Here is a 15,725-nt window from a genome sequence, read left to right as displayed (position 1 = left end):
TTGTATAAATTATATCTTATAACAACCTTAAATTATTAAAAAAATTATTTGTTATTATCACTAATATAATTAGAATTGAATCCAAACAGGAGTATTTCATTATAGTATCTCACTCTTATAATAACTAATTATGCTCACCGATTGTTTTTACTCCCAATTACTGCATTATAGTGTATAACATATTCAAATAAATTCATAAGTTCCTTATTATGTATCTATAAATACCCAACCCAACTTCATCCCTCCTACAAGTCTAGTTTCTTTTGTGCTTTAGGTTTCAATGGCAGTTTCAAAGTTGCTCTCTCTTTCTCTATTCATCACTTTCCTCGGTGTCGTCAACAATGGCCGAGTGGAAGCATCTCACAGTGTTTATCCACAATTCCAGTCTCTAGCTGCAGTTACTGTCCTGCAACTTCACAGAACTGGCTTTCACTTTCAGCCTCCTAAAAATTGGATCAACGGTACGTTTCCTCCCCTTATCTGCAATCTTTTTTCCCTTTTTAGTATATATATATATATATATATATATATATATATAGTTATTGCCTCTTCTTCATGCATTGACTTGCTGAAAATAGTTCAAGGGCTTAATTTTTGTCCTAAACGTGTTGGTTTTTCCTAGGTTAATATGCTGTGTCCAACTCCATTTCCTTTTAGTTTTTGTTGGATTTTCAGCTAAAAAAACTCTAGACATATCCATACTAAAGCACGGTGTTTGACTGTCATGCATGCATGGTTTTGCTTTCTCGCAAGATCAGTTTTGCAGGTTGATTCTTCGCAGTCTTTCTATGGTATTCAGATTCCTTTAAAAAAATCTATTAAGAATACGAAAGAGGAAGAATCTGGCTTCTGCAAGTGATATTATAAAGCGTTTTAGTGCCGTGAAGATCGTGTAAACTGAACCAAACTGTCTACTTCCTTTTGAGTTTTAGTGGGGTGGCATCACGCGTGAGAACTAAAGTTTAATCCATTTATATACATGTACAGTTTTCCACTCTGTTTAAAAGTTTATCTGTTGCTGCATGCAGTGCTGATTTTTTGTGAACCAAAAATTAAAAGACAAGTTTTAAGTGTTACTAATGCTTAAAATATTAGGCAGATAAGTTGAATTAGCAAAATATTAGGTGTAGCGAGTTTGATCAGGTATTTATTTGCAATGATGGTATCTGGACATTTGTTCTCTCGCTCCTAAGTGAAATACGACGCAGTGAAAACGACATTTGATTTAAGACATGCATACCCCCTTTAGCCTTCTATTGTTTTCTTAAGTTCTGCTTCTGCAATTCTCTTCTGTCATTTGAGGTGAATCTATGTGTACTTTTTCTTGTATCTGTAAACTAATAAAAATAATTTTTTGAGAATAAAAACTTATGCAACACTCTCAGTTTTGGAAATAATGCACAAGTGTATTTTTTTCATGTTGATGACTTTTTAGTTCAGAATCACATCAGACTTGAGATTCTCAACATGAGAATGATTGCATGAACTTTCTCGGTTTCCAAACAGTAAATGTGACATATATGGCCTAGAATTGCATCTCACCTTTGCAATTTCCCAAGCTAACTGGTTTTTGCGGTTGATGGAAATAACTTTTATTAGTGGAACACCTAAGAATATTCGATCTTACATAAATTCACTTTCATGAGTGCTGTATATCATTATATTTTCTGAGCTGAGCTTTCAATAATGAAAATATAAAATTATAGTATTTAATTAAGGAAATATAATATTATAAAAATATTTTTATTAAATTATTCTTTTTATAGTTTTTTTTAAATCTTAGTACCTTTAATATTTTCAGTCCAAATTTCCATAAAGTTATATTATTATTATTATTATTATTATTATTATTATAGCTACAATCATAACCAATATACTAATAAATAACTCAATAGAATTTGTATACTAATTATTATTTTAAAGTATGACATCTATGGTTTTACTTTTAAGAAATATATTTTTTATTATATTTAAATTATATTTGGAAAAAAAAGGAATTAAATTGATAAAATAAATAATAAATTGATCAAGCCCCATTGGAATTATTATTAGATATCAAAGGAATGTTTGAGAAGCAAACATCATAATTCTATGTTAAATTTAAGATCAAGCCCCATTAGAATTTTTTTTACTTAATTTGATGTTCTTATTCCTTGGTAGACTTTACCTGTTTGGGCAATAACTTTGTTATAATGAAAGTAAAACTACATAATTGTAATACATGTACACAAGGGGTGGCAATACCTTTTTAAAAAATTGAAGTTTAAATCTTAATTTTTTATAATCTGATTTATTTGATAGTGTCAAACTATAAATATTGAGCTGTGATTTTGTAAATGATTGTTTAATGACTAATTAACTCTTGTTTTGCTTTGTATTTGTTTTCCCCTTGGGTCGTCCTTGAATCATCAAACAGATCCAAACGGTGAGTTTCACTCACATAATCCCATAAATTTGAAATCCTTCCTTAATTAGTGTTTCCTTTCTTCCTCATGCAATCCTCCTCATGCAGCTCCAATGTACTTCAATGGAATATACCATTTTTTCTACCAATACAACCCCAAAGGCGCAGTTTGGGGCAACATTATTTGGGGCCATTCAGTTTCAAAAGACATGGTCAACTGGGAAGCACTCGAACCTCCAATCTACCCTTCACAACGCTTCGACAAAAATGGCGCCTGGTCCGGTTCAGCCACCATTCTCCCTAACAATAAACCCATCATTCTATACACCGGTGTCGATCCCAATAACAGGCAGGTCCAAAACTACGCAGTCCCGGCTAACTTATCTGATCCTTATCTACGTAGATGGATCAAGCCAGCTCGTCTCAACCCGGTGGTCGACCCCGACCAAGGCGTAGACGCCAGTGCGTTTCGTGACCCATCCACCGCTTGGCGGCTGAACGGCCATTGGAGAATGGTGGTCGGCAGCAAAAGGAACCACAGAGGGATAGCCTATCTGTACAGAAGCAGGGATTTCTTCCATTGGGTTAAAGCTAAACACCCTTTACATTCAGCACCCCATACAGGCATGTGGGAATGCCCTGATTTTTACCCGGTCTTGTTATCCGGTAAACAAGGTCTTGACACGTCTGTGGTGGGAAAACATGTCAAACATGTTCTGAAAGTGAGTTTGGATGTTACCAGATACGATTACTATACGGTCGGCACGTATTTAACCGATAAGGATCGATACGTGCCGGATAATACATCGGCCGATGGCTGGGCTGGCCTTAGATATGATTTTGGGAACTTTTATGCTTCAAAGACCTTCTTTGATCCTGCTAAAAAGAGGAGGGTTTTGTGGGGTTGGGTTAATGAATCTGATTCCACTTCTGATGATGTTAAAAAAGGATGGGCTGGAATTCAGGTACTCATTCAATCTGTATATATGTGATGTATATGCATATGTACCTAGTATACTCAGCTATGCTAAATGGCTTACAATATGTTTTTCCTAGGCAATTCCAAGAACAGTGTGGCTTGATCCCAATCAAAGGCAATTGATGCAATGGCCTATTCAAGAGTTGGAGAGTCTCAGAGGGGAAAACGTTAAAATCAGCCATCGAAAGCTTAAGACAGGCCAACATATTGAAGTCAAGGGAATTACTGCTGCTCAGGTTTATTATTTATTTGCATTGAAGATATAATTATTTCAAGTTGTCAACTTTGTATATGAACTGATCTACTCCAACTTTTCACAGGTTGATGTTGATGTTACCTTCTTTATTCCTAGTTTGGATAAAGTTGAGGCATTTAACCCTAGTTGGAGTTTGACAGATGCCCAACTTCTGTGTGCTAAAAAGGGTGCAAAGGTTCAAGGTGGAGTTGGTCCATTCGGGCTTTTGGCTTTAGCTTCAAAAAACCTTGAAGAATATACTCCAGTCTTCTTCAGAATATTCAAGACTTCAACCAAACATATAGTTTTATTGTGTTCTGATGCAAGAAGGTAAGCATGTCGTTTTGTTCATGTCAATTGAATTTCAAAATCAACTTTAATTAATCGTTTCGCAGTTCGTCGTTGGAGGATGGTCTTTATAAACCATCATTTGCCGGCTTTGTGGATGCAGATTTGGCAGATAAGAAGCTTTCTTTGAGGAGTTTGGTATGAAGCTTAATGAATCAATTCATTTTCAACTTTATAAACCTTAATTTACTCTTTGTTTTTTGTTGCAGATTGATCATTCTGTAGTGGAAAGCTTCGGAGGCGGAGGAAAAACATGCATAACATCTAGGGTTTATCCTACATTAGCAGTGCTTGAGAATGCTCATTTGCATGCATTCAACAATGGGAGTCAGACCATCATTGTTGAGAATCTTAATGCATGGAGCATGAAGAAGCCTCTAATGATGAACTAAAGTTTCAGGGGACTTTGATTATATATGTGCGGTTCTCATGTGTAGCATGCCTGCTGATTAATAAGTTTTGCACGTCTAATCGTGCAATATAGTTGATAATCTTAAGGTTGTAATGCTAGTTTATGTTGGACATTGTTATGTTTTCGGATTTTAACGTAATACAAATTCCTTAACATAAATTAAGATTTGTTCTAAAGAAAGAACTTGGCATCACCAGTTAAGCTATGAACAATTCTAAGAGAAGACATAAGGGTAGAGGTAAGTATTCCATCGATTTAAATTAAATTAAAAAAATTGAATTAATTGAGTCAAAAAAGTTTCTTTTAAAACTCAAATTTTTATATAAAAATTCAAATTAAACTAAATTCATAAAATTCATGTCTAATCAAATTATTTAAATTTAATTTTAAATATATTAATATTAATTAACTTTAATTTAAATATTTTTTATAATTATACTTGATTTACATGTATATCTTTTGTATTTTTTATATAATATACATAGATGCAGCTTTTGAAACACATTTAAAAATGGTATAGAAATAAATTTTTAGAAGTACGTACAAAATTACAGTTTAAAATTTAAACATTAAAGATTATTATTAAAAATAAGTTTTAAAAGATAAAATATCAAATATAGACAAATTAAATTATAATAGGATAAAATTATATTTTACTTCCAACGAAAAATTGAAACTAAAACAATTGATTTGAAAATAAAGTTTTCACCACAAGACACTATAAAATACAAAGTTAAAAACCACTAACTTGCAACTTCAAAACCAATCCACTACTTACTAAAATTATTGAATTATTCAAATTATTTAAGTCATTTTTTATAACTAAAATTTTATTCGAAAATTTGTCATTATAGTTAAATTTATAAAATTCTGAACCATTCATGAACATCACATAAAATAGGATTAAAACATTTATGACTCCCACATAAATAAGGAGCTGGGCAGCCGCCACAAAATGAGAATTTGAGAGAATTTGAGTCTGAGTCAAATTTTTTGGTTGGTAAAAAAGTTATTTTTTAGCGAGTTTTGGTTACCCTGACATGAAGGTAATAAAAACATGCATCTGAACATCCATTTTAACTCAAACGGTCAATTACCAAATCCAGAATCCATACATAAAATCTCAACAAAATAGAATAATAGCAAAGAAGTAGATGGAAATATTTTCCAAGTCTGGTATTCAAATTGTTTTAAAGCAGAGGAGATAACCCCTGTCATAGTCTACTTGATCTTCTTCTTGGGCCTCAACTGCAACAAGAGAAAATAAAATTCAGTTTCATTGCAAATTCGCAACAAAAAGGATACTTGGTAGACACTAATAACATTCAATAACTCAAATATATAGGTTACACAAACCTGATTGCTGTGACCACACTTCTTCTTGCGGCAGTTCACAGCCCTCGGATGCAAACGAGCATAACACCTACCAAGGCACAACCGATGTTAGAGCAAACCAGCAATCAAAGAGCATTCTACTAAATGGTTCCTGTTAAGTTAATCATTTACTTGAATCTTGTATACATAAAACATATATCTATGTAGGAACAACTCTCTACGAGTCTTTAAACAAGTCTCAATAACTAAAATAAACAAATATCGGGATTTCTCAAGACATATAAACAAGAAACAGAGCATCAATTATAATGTACCACACTAGAAAATCAACTGATAAAAGAAGTTTAGAGCAGTTGACAAAGTTGAGAATGGAAAATTGAATTTTGGGAACTAAGATGCCCTCATTTTCAGTGGTTAGTTCAAAAGAGGGTTCAACTTGCAGTCCCGTTCATACTTTACACTACTACGATATACTAAAAAATGGGTTAAATTTTTAGCATTTTTTAAATTGTGCCATTTATGAAAATCAGCTGCCAGTAGAAGTAGATCAGCTGACAAAGTAGAAAAATGGTTATCATTATAGGGACCTGGTATGGCCTCTATCCCATTCCAAGTAAAGAAGTAGAGGTTAAGTTAAGTCCCATTTGCAAAAACCTAGACATGTCGACAAAAAAAAAAGGAAAAAGAGCTTTACTTGCGGCAAATCATCTTGTCTTGGTTGTATTTGCGAGCCAAAGCCATCAATGAAGGCTCAATAATTCCACCCCTCAACCTCAGAACAAGATGAAGCGTTGATTCTGCATCGAAAAAAAAAAGCAAAACCCATAGTATGTTAATCAACTGAGAAGCAAAAAAATGCCGCTCAAATGGAAGAAGAAAAACCCAAAAGATTAACCTTTCTGGATATTGTAGTCGGCCAAGGTACGTCCGTCTTCGAGCTGTTTTCCGGCGAAGATGAGACGTTGTTGGTCCGGCGGGATTCCTTGTTTAGTTCAGAGAATCAAATCAATTTAAATAAACCTAAGGAAAAGAGAAATGGGACTTGGACGGAACAAAACAAAAGAGGAATAATGACCTTCTTTGTCTTGGATCTTGGCTTTGACATTGTCAATGGTGTCGCTGCTCTCGACCTCGAGGGTGATGGTCTTGCCGGTAAGGGTTTTCACGAAGATCTGCATCTTTTCGTACCCGTCTCTCTTCCTCCGCAAAAACAATGAGTGGCTCTTGCTGTTGATACATAGGTTTTATAGTCATTTTTCTAGGGTTTCCTCCTTGATTCGGGTGAAATAATGTTAGGCCTTTTCTTTCAGACCCAAACATTCGGGCTTAATAAACTATATAAACCCAATTTTCTTTTCTTTTCTTTACTTTTTTTCTTTTTGGAAAGAAAAGCAATAACTATCCTAAACTACACAGTACACTGTCTGCAGGTAGTAAACTCTTCGTTGTAAACCGTAACAATTTTCAGCGGTGGTTGCTGGAACCTTTTGACACCAAAATCAGCCGATCGTGACATCTTAATCAATTCATCAACAACGATGTTGCTTCTTCGAGATATATGATTCAAAGTGATCCTCCAATTATTTTTTTATCAAGTTTGAGGTATGTGGCATTAGGGAAGAAGCACCCCATCGACCACCTTCCTCCTTCAATACTGCAAGTGCTTCGGTACATTTGTTTCAGCAATAATTGCTCTAAGCTACAAGTCCCAAGCCAAATTAAGCCCCACCAAGATCTCTCATAACTCAGCATATAATACAGAGTATGAATCGATGAATTTAGCGTAGCCCATAATCTAGTTATCTTCATTATCAAAAATTCCCCCCCCCCCACATGTCCCTAATCTGATGTGCCTCGATCCATCAAAATTCAATTTAAACCACCCCGCAGTAGGTGCTTTCCACTTGTCGTTAGGCTGATCCTAGTAACATGTTGTACCACTCCATGACCCGAAAATAATCGTGAAGTCACCATTTCATGTACTAACCGATCACTTCTCAGCAAAACACTTTCTCCAGCAGCGAAATCTTCATAAAAAAAACTATTTCGTCTTGCCCATAAACTCCAAACAATAGCACCAAACTCTAAAAATCATAATTTCCGAACTAAATTTTGGGCATTACAAGTGATGGATTGTTTTAGTATAAAGTTTTCGTTAAAAAGTCGTGTGATCCGAGTATATTTCTAAGAGTTAAAGTTAATAGATGTATTAAAAAAAGGTGTCTTTGATCTGTTGATCCGTTGCGTGTTTTTTTTTTCACAAAAAAATGAGTTTTAGTGCAAAGGAATATTATAGAATTATTTAGGCTCTCTTGTATGTTTGTCGTACGCAACCCGATATTCCATTTAGTGTCAATAAAATAGTAGAATATATGCACACTCCTTGTAAAGAGTGTCATAACTATTTTTTTCTTTAACATTAATTTAATTTTAAAATAATTATAACTTTATTTTAAAAATTTTGAATTTTGATTCAAATTTAATTTGGAGTATTCATCGACCTTTGGGTTAGTAGGTCGAATACCTAAAAATGTTTTTTAAAACAATTTTAAGAAAAATCATTTAAAAAGACAAAATTCGTCTGCGTATAACTAAAAATTCATTTATAAGAATCCGAGAGTCCACTAAGCGTGAGGAAAGGTGAGTACCCCTACATCGTTCAAAATTGTACCCTCAATTATATGTTGTATAAATAATAAATTTACAAATTTGAATTTAAAATTTAAAGTACGGTCCTTTTATTTCTATGATTTTTGAAGAATGAGTGAATCTATTTTTTTAATATTTAACTAGATAAAATATTTAATTCACTCTGCTTTGTTTAAAAAATGATGTCTCTTACTACGTGGATTAACGAAAATTGAAATCTAATTATGTTGGATGTAATTTCGTTAGCCCACGACGCAAGACAACATTGTCTTTAATGATTTTAGAAAATGAGAAAATAAATACATGATTTATGAATGCAGCATTAATAGATGTCATGTGTAGGATAAATGAAATATCGAATATAAAAAAATCATATTTATATTTATTAATTTAGAAATTAACGATATGTGTTTCATTTGTGCGTCTTAAGGAATTGCATTCCAGGTGTTTGGAAGTTTTCCCACGGATCGCCCTTCGTTTGAGACATTTTCAGTAAAATATAAATTTTCTAATAAAATAAGTTTATGATAAAAATAAATGTGTAAAAATAACTTTCTTTAAAATAAAAATATTTATAGGACATGAACAATAAATATAAAACATTAAAAACTAAACATCTATATACATATTTTAATATACATAAAAATATAATATATAAATTTATTACCATAGCAATTGAACCTATATATACAAGTAATTTATAATGGCAGTGACATATATATAAACAACCGAAATGTATCAAAAGCATACAACATGGAATTAATTAAACAATGACATATATATAGCACACGTATATATATTCGGCAAACCCAATTTAAGTACATTAGTGCATGAAGAATTAGTATGTAGTTATATACAATATAATAAGTTATATGATATGTAATATAATAATGAACAAATAATAAAACAAAGATCACGTGGATACAAGAACAAAATTAATTACTAAATGTTAAAAAAAAGCAAGGACTAAATCGAAGAAAAGTACAATAACACAGGTTAAACTTGTAAATAATCCATAATAATTAAGACAGTGACCAAAAAACAATACGTGTAAATTTAAAGGACAAATTAAGATAATCAAAATTTCAATTAATGACTAAAACCAAAAACTTACAAAAGTAGAAGTCATTCTCATACAAAACCCCTGTAGTTTAGCATGGTTTCCCTAACCCTCAAAACTATACCGTTTTGAATTTACTATATATACCATATTTATAGGATTTTAAGGAAACCTAGCCCTTTTATTTTCATTATTGTCGCATCTCAAAAGAAGGGAGAGTTTTTTTAAAACTCTCTCTAAACCCTCCCTGTCAGAGAAGTGACCACTGTTCATCGATGCCCTCCACCACTATTCACGGTGGCTAGGGAAAAGTAATATACCCAAAAAATTAATCCTCATACTTCCCTAAAAGCGAATTCAAGACTACCTTTGCCTAAAACCGACCCTATGAGTCTAGATTTGGTTGAATTTTTTTGTTTTGATTTGGTTTGATTTCACTATTGATGCTAAATGGTGATGTTGAGGTGGTTGAATGGTTGTAAGGAATAGTAACAATGTTAGAATTAGCGCAAACGACAGTAGGATCGACTCTGGCGACAGGAGCTTGAAACCCTAGGGTTTTAAACCCTAATTTTTTTGGGTCACTTGAGCTTGTTGTTGGGCTTGTCTTGTTGTTTTGGGCCAGGGTTTGTAATTGAGTTGGTTGGGTGATATAATGTGTTCACATTTTGAGTTTTTTTTGTAACCTGTAAAATAAATAAATAAATATGTTAATAATAAAAATAAATAATAATAATCATTAGAAGAAATTTGGTGTCTACAATTGCCCCTCTTTTCCCATTGCATTTGTAACATCCGCAATACCGGGTTAGTGACTAAATTGTAAAGTTTTAGAATTTGGTGACTAAAGTAGAAGAATGAAATAGTTCAATGATTATTGGATATATATGATGAAGGTTATTTAGTAATTATTAAAGGAAATAAAGGGCAAAAGGGTCAATTGACCAAGAAATGAATTAAAAATGGGATTGGTAAGGATAAATGCACGTGGAAAGGGAGAGAATTCTCCAGAGTTCTCTTCTCCTTTCTTCTTCTTCTTCATGTGGAAGCCAAGAGCCAAAGGTAAGTTTCTTTGTTTATAATTGAATTGTTGATTTTAAGGTTGGGTTTTGATTATTAGATGATAACTAAGCTTAAGGAAAGCTTAAATCATCTTAAAAGCAAAGGATGGTGGAGTTAGGAGAGAATAAAGATTTAGAGTTTACAAATGAAATCTTGGAATAAAGTTCATTTCTTAAATTGGAAGTTAAATTTGACTTGTCAATGGTTAAATTAAGAGATTTGGAGTGATATAATTGGATTTAGAACATATAGAAAATTTGGTATGATTCTTGAATCTCATAAGGAAGATAGGAGTTTGAGGTTAAAGATGATTTATATGGATATAAGTTGGTTCAAGTAATGGTAGTTGAGTTTAATGTCATAAGAGGGGCTTAAAATAGAAGAATTAAGGGAAGAGTTGATGATTTTCGTGCTAAAATGTCAGTTCTGGGCAATGTGCATCGATGCACATTCATTGTGCACCGATGCATCGATGATAAATCCCAGAAATTGTTTAAGGTGCATCGATGCACATGCAGTGCATCGATGCATTAATTTAAAAAGAAAAAACATAGAATAGGATTTATGCATCGATGCATAAGGAGTGCATCGACGCATCCCCATTAATACAAACATCGAATAGGATTTATGCATCGATGCATGGTGTAGTGCATCGATGCATACCTTCATTAAAAGATAAAAATGACTCTTCTTTTAGCCCAAGAAATGATAGTTTAGAATATATTAATTAGTATACTGATTAGTATCAATGAATTATTATGTAGATACAGAGCCTAAACAAGTTCCGGAACTTATCAAGTGGGGATCGATCAAGGAAAGATAACAGATCGATATTGACTAGTGAGGCCAGGTGAGTGCGTACTATTAGAATATACGTATTGTATATGGAAATTTGACTTACGACAAGTCTGTTTCCAATATGTTGAATATATGATTGTATGATTATGTTTGATATTATATGAATATGCTTAGTTGTATTACATGTTAGGTGGTATGAATTTATATGATATGTGTTATATGGCAATGATTTATGTATTATAGGAATTAGATGAGTTATATGAACCTGAGATATAAATTATAGGAGCATGAACTATGTAAAATAGCAATGATTTATGTGATAACAAGAGAAAGGATATAAATTACATGAGTTAGATATATATATATATATACATATATATAGGAATTTGTATAACCAACTTATGAGATTAGATGAAAAGTGAGATAAGTTAAATAACATTGATTTATAGGACAATATAAGAATAATATATAAATGAGGAGACATTGACAGAAGTGATTATATGAACATGTAAAATAAGTTATATGGAGAGGATATATGAGCTGAAATGAACATATAATACATGAGTCATATGGTAAAGATTTATGAATCTATAGGAAAATGTTATGGGAACTATGTGATGATAAGTTATGAGAAAATATTTGCATAGGTAACAAGCTATGTGAAATTGAATTAAGTAATATATGAAACTAGAATATAATTAATGTGAAATAAGTGATTAGGTAAAACTGTGAAAAGTTATAGGGCATTGTTATTCGAAGTATATGAAAGTATGTATATGGAGACCTGTATAAGTTTATATGTTATACTATGTGCTATGTGATATACTTGATATATGAGAATCATATGAGAATAAGAGATGACAATGAGTTACATGCCATATGAACACAAGAAAAGTGTTATAAGCTACGTGACAGATGATTTTGAAATCATATGAAAAGTGAAATGTACATGTGAATATGTGAAGTGATATGAATATAATGCCCATGTTATATGATACGAGAGCTATAGGTATAGTTGGCATGCCAAGAGTCGAGGGTTTTACCTATGTCTTTCGAGACATATGGACAGTATACCTATGTTATAAGGAACATATGGACAGTTTACCTAGGTTCTTTGGGACCTATGGACAGTTGCCGAGGTTCTTTATGACCTCTGGATAGCTACCGGGGTCTTTGTGACCTCTGGATAGGTCCTTCGGGACATTTATATGAGCTGTGGTGACAATAGTGGTGCACAACCTCAATAGACTCACATATCTACAGTTCTCACAGGTGCACATGGGCTAATAAGAGATAACATTGAATGTAATGTATGTGTGTTAGTGATTATTGTATATGCTATAAGATATATGATATGAGCTTAATTGATCATATAAGCAAGAGAATAGAAATATGAAAGGTGATAATATGATAACAATAGGAAAGAAAATAATTATATGTATATGTGGGTGTGATGCTTGTTTTGATATGTTAGTAGAAATTGTTCAAGCAGGATTACGAGTTAGAGTTTTATTATATGTTTTATGCCTCACTAAGTCAACGACTTAGCGTGTGATTGTTTCACACGTAGTTACAGAAGTGAGAAGAGTAAAGAGCAACGTGGAGCAAGACAGGTCAGTTCTTCTTACTAAAAGTCAGATCAGAAGAAAGATAAATAATATGTATTTGAATACATAAAGTTCTAGTTGGCATATATTCAAGATAATATATTGTATAAGCTCTGAATAGTTCGATAAAGGTTTTAAATAAGTTATATGTAATAATAAATTTTAAATTACTCACTATTTTATACAAGTAAAGGTTTTTGAAAAGTCCATGTGGCACTTCGGACTAGGATTCGGGTCGATACGGGTTGGGGGTGTTACATTTAATGGTATCAGAGCTACGGTTTAGCCGATTCTCGACATAAACTAAAGTCCAAAGTGTCATAAAATGTGTACATGCCAACATAGAGTGAAAATTTCTGATCTGATAGGGTAAGGAGTATGTTGTCTTGCCAATAGAACAAGATTTGTATAATATAGTAGAAATTGATTATAGAAATTGTCGAAGTGAATCGATAGCTGAAAAATCTGATGGTGATAGCAATTCACTTGCCCTGGCCAGGTAGGATGAAGAGCAGAAACCTTAGAAAGTGTCTTATAAGATTAAAGGTTGATTTCATAAAGTTGAAATCATATTAGAATAGTGAAAGAAGATCTTTATTATTTTGAATCGGAAAAGCGATATGGATTAGTTTTTTTAGTATGTGGATAAGATAGAATATGGTGAACAAGTGTCACCATAAGAATGTTAAAAAGATCGAATGACGTGGTGAGTACTTATAGAAGAACTCAAGGACAAGTGTATCAGTGACAAGTGTATAAGATGTATAAAGTCAGAGCTTATGAGTTTGAAACGAAGTGATAGTATTGAGCATAAACAAGAGTATGTTTATGATAAGGGTTGTAGTTAAGATGGAAAGAGTTAGCGTTGGCTAACCAGAGTATGTGATAAAAATGTACTGGAATTATAAGATTATAAGACATTGTCAGGATATGATAACCAAATCTGAAATGGATATGGATACAATTGCATATTTGGATCATAGTAATGTGGTATAGTAAAGAAAAAGAAGTAAGAATTTGTATATTTGAGTAAAGCTGAGGATTGATAAGAAGAGTTTGAGAATGTGTATATCGATGATCAGATTATAGGACACAGGGAGTCAGAATGTTGAGTTTGAGCAAAAGAAATTTCAGGATGTATGAGAATAGACGTGAAATTGATAAGTTGAGTAAGCGAATTTTGAGATAATTTAGATTGGAAAGGATGTATATGATTGGTATAATAGGGCTTGTGCCCTAGATTGAACAGAAGTTATTATCTAGCTGTCAGAGTAAAGGTGCTAGAGTTATAAGATTGGAGGAAAGATAAAGTGGAGTTAATCAAATATGATATGAATCTGGATGTGGTTATGTATTTTGATCATACAGATATGATGTAGGCAAAGAGATAAGCATTGGTATGTTTTAAAAAGTGGCTTTAAAAAAGAAAATACAAATACAAGAGATGATAAAGAATAAATTGGTATAAGAAATAGGGATATCAAAGTTATGAGGATGCAATGAAGATTGTTACACAGAGATGAATATAGGTGATAAGACAAGAGTATGTGAACATGAAAGGAAAGATATGATTTGTGTATAAGGAATAAATAAAGGAAGAATGGAATAAAGAAATGAAAATGGATTGAAGTTACTGGTTGCTGTTTAAATGATAAGTGACATGATATGAATATATATATATATATATATATAAAGGAAAAAGGTAATTGAAAAGCTAAAGGATTGAAAAGTAATTTTGTGATGATGACAAGAAAGATTAATTAAATGAAGCAACATGAGAACTTTAGAAAATATGTTTCTATCAAGATGACCAGTGAAAATTTGAGGACGAATTTTCTTAAAAAGGAGGGGAGATTTGTAACATCCGCAATACCAGGTTAGTGACCAAATTGTAAAGTTTCAGAATTTGGTGACTAAAGTAGAAGAATGAAATAGGTCAATGATTATTGGATATATGATGAAGGTTATTTAGTAATTATTAAAGGAAATAAAGGGCAAAATGGTCAATTGACCAAGAAATGAATTAAAAATGGGATTGGTAAGGATAAATGCACGTGGAAAGGGAGAGAATTCTCCAGAGTTCTCTTCTCCTTTCTTCTTCTTCTTTATGTGGAAGCCAAGAGCCAAAGGTAAGTTTCTTTGTTTATAATTGAATTGTTGATTTTAAGATTGGGTTTTGATTATTAGATGATAACTAAGCTTAAGGAAAGCTTAAATCATCTTAAAAGCAAAGGATGGTGGAGTTAGGAGAGATTAAAAATTTAGAGTTTACAAATGAAATCTTGGAATAAAGTTCATTTCTTAAATTGGAAGTTAAATTTAACTTGTCAATGGTTAAATTAAGAGATATGGAGTGATAGAATTGGATTTAGAACATATAGAAAATTTGGTATGATTCTTGAATCTCATAAGGAAGATAGGAGTTTGAGGTTAAAGATGATTTACATGGATATAAGTTGGTTCAAGTAATGGTAGTCGAGTTTAATGTCATAAGAGGGGCTTAAAATAGAAGAATTAAGGGAAGAGTTGATGATTTTCGTGCTAAAATGTCAGTTCTGGGCAATGTGCATCGATGCACATTCATTGTGCACCGATGCATCGATGATAAATCCCAGAAATTGTTTAAGGTGCATCGATGCACATGCAGTGCATCGATGCATTAATTTAAAAAGAAAAAAACATCGAATAGGATTTATTATTCGATGCATAAGGAGTGCATCGATGCATCCCCATTAAATACAAACATCGAATAGGATTTATGCATCGATGCATGGTGTAGTGCATCGATGCATACCTTCATTACAAGATAAAAATGACTCTTCTTTTAGCCCAAGAA

The 15,725-nt window shown here is 32.4% G+C and overlaps 2 protein-coding genes across 3 annotated transcripts; one reads left to right on the top strand and one right to left on the bottom strand.

The window, feature by feature from the left end:
* The first annotated feature begins 250 nt into the window (after positions 1-250).
* On the top strand, positions 251-13,123 carry LOC120165111 (beta-fructofuranosidase, insoluble isoenzyme 1-like). Of its 2 annotated transcripts, XM_039174698.1 has the most exons (8): positions 251-461; positions 2,417-2,425; positions 2,513-3,369; positions 3,461-3,619; positions 3,704-3,948; positions 4,014-4,104; positions 4,176-4,359; positions 13,095-13,123. In XM_039174698.1, the coding sequence occupies exons 1-7, from the start codon at positions 281-283 to the stop codon at positions 4,356-4,358; spliced, it is 1,725 nt and encodes a 574-aa protein (XP_039030629.1). In that variant the 5' UTR covers positions 251-280; the 3' UTR covers position 4,359; positions 13,095-13,123. The 2 variants fall into 2 exon arrangements, with proteins under 2 accessions (XP_039030629.1, XP_039030628.1); XM_039174697.1 differs by lacking the exon at positions 13,095-13,123 and having other exon boundaries at positions 4,176-4,402.
* On the bottom strand, positions 5,453-6,942 carry LOC120165112 (ubiquitin-60S ribosomal protein L40). The gene is made up of 5 exons (XM_039174699.1): positions 6,789-6,942; positions 6,609-6,695; positions 6,408-6,510; positions 5,735-5,801; positions 5,453-5,626 (listed from the first exon to the last, which is right to left on the bottom strand). The coding sequence occupies exons 1-5, from the start codon at positions 6,889-6,891 to the stop codon at positions 5,600-5,602; spliced, it is 387 nt and encodes a 128-aa protein (XP_039030630.1). The 5' UTR covers positions 6,892-6,942; the 3' UTR covers positions 5,453-5,599.
* Positions 13,124-15,725: the final 2,602 nt, after the last annotated feature.

Source organism: Hibiscus syriacus, unplaced genomic scaffold, assembly GCF_006381635.1.
Source record: "Hibiscus syriacus cultivar Baekdansim isolate YM2019G1 unplaced genomic scaffold, ASM638163v2 tig00111575_pilon, whole genome shotgun sequence".
Lineage (NCBI taxonomy): Eukaryota > Viridiplantae > Streptophyta > Magnoliopsida > Malvales > Malvaceae > Hibiscus > Hibiscus syriacus.
Note: the sequence above shows the minus strand (reverse complement) of the source record. Positions and strands in the feature narration are given on the sequence as shown.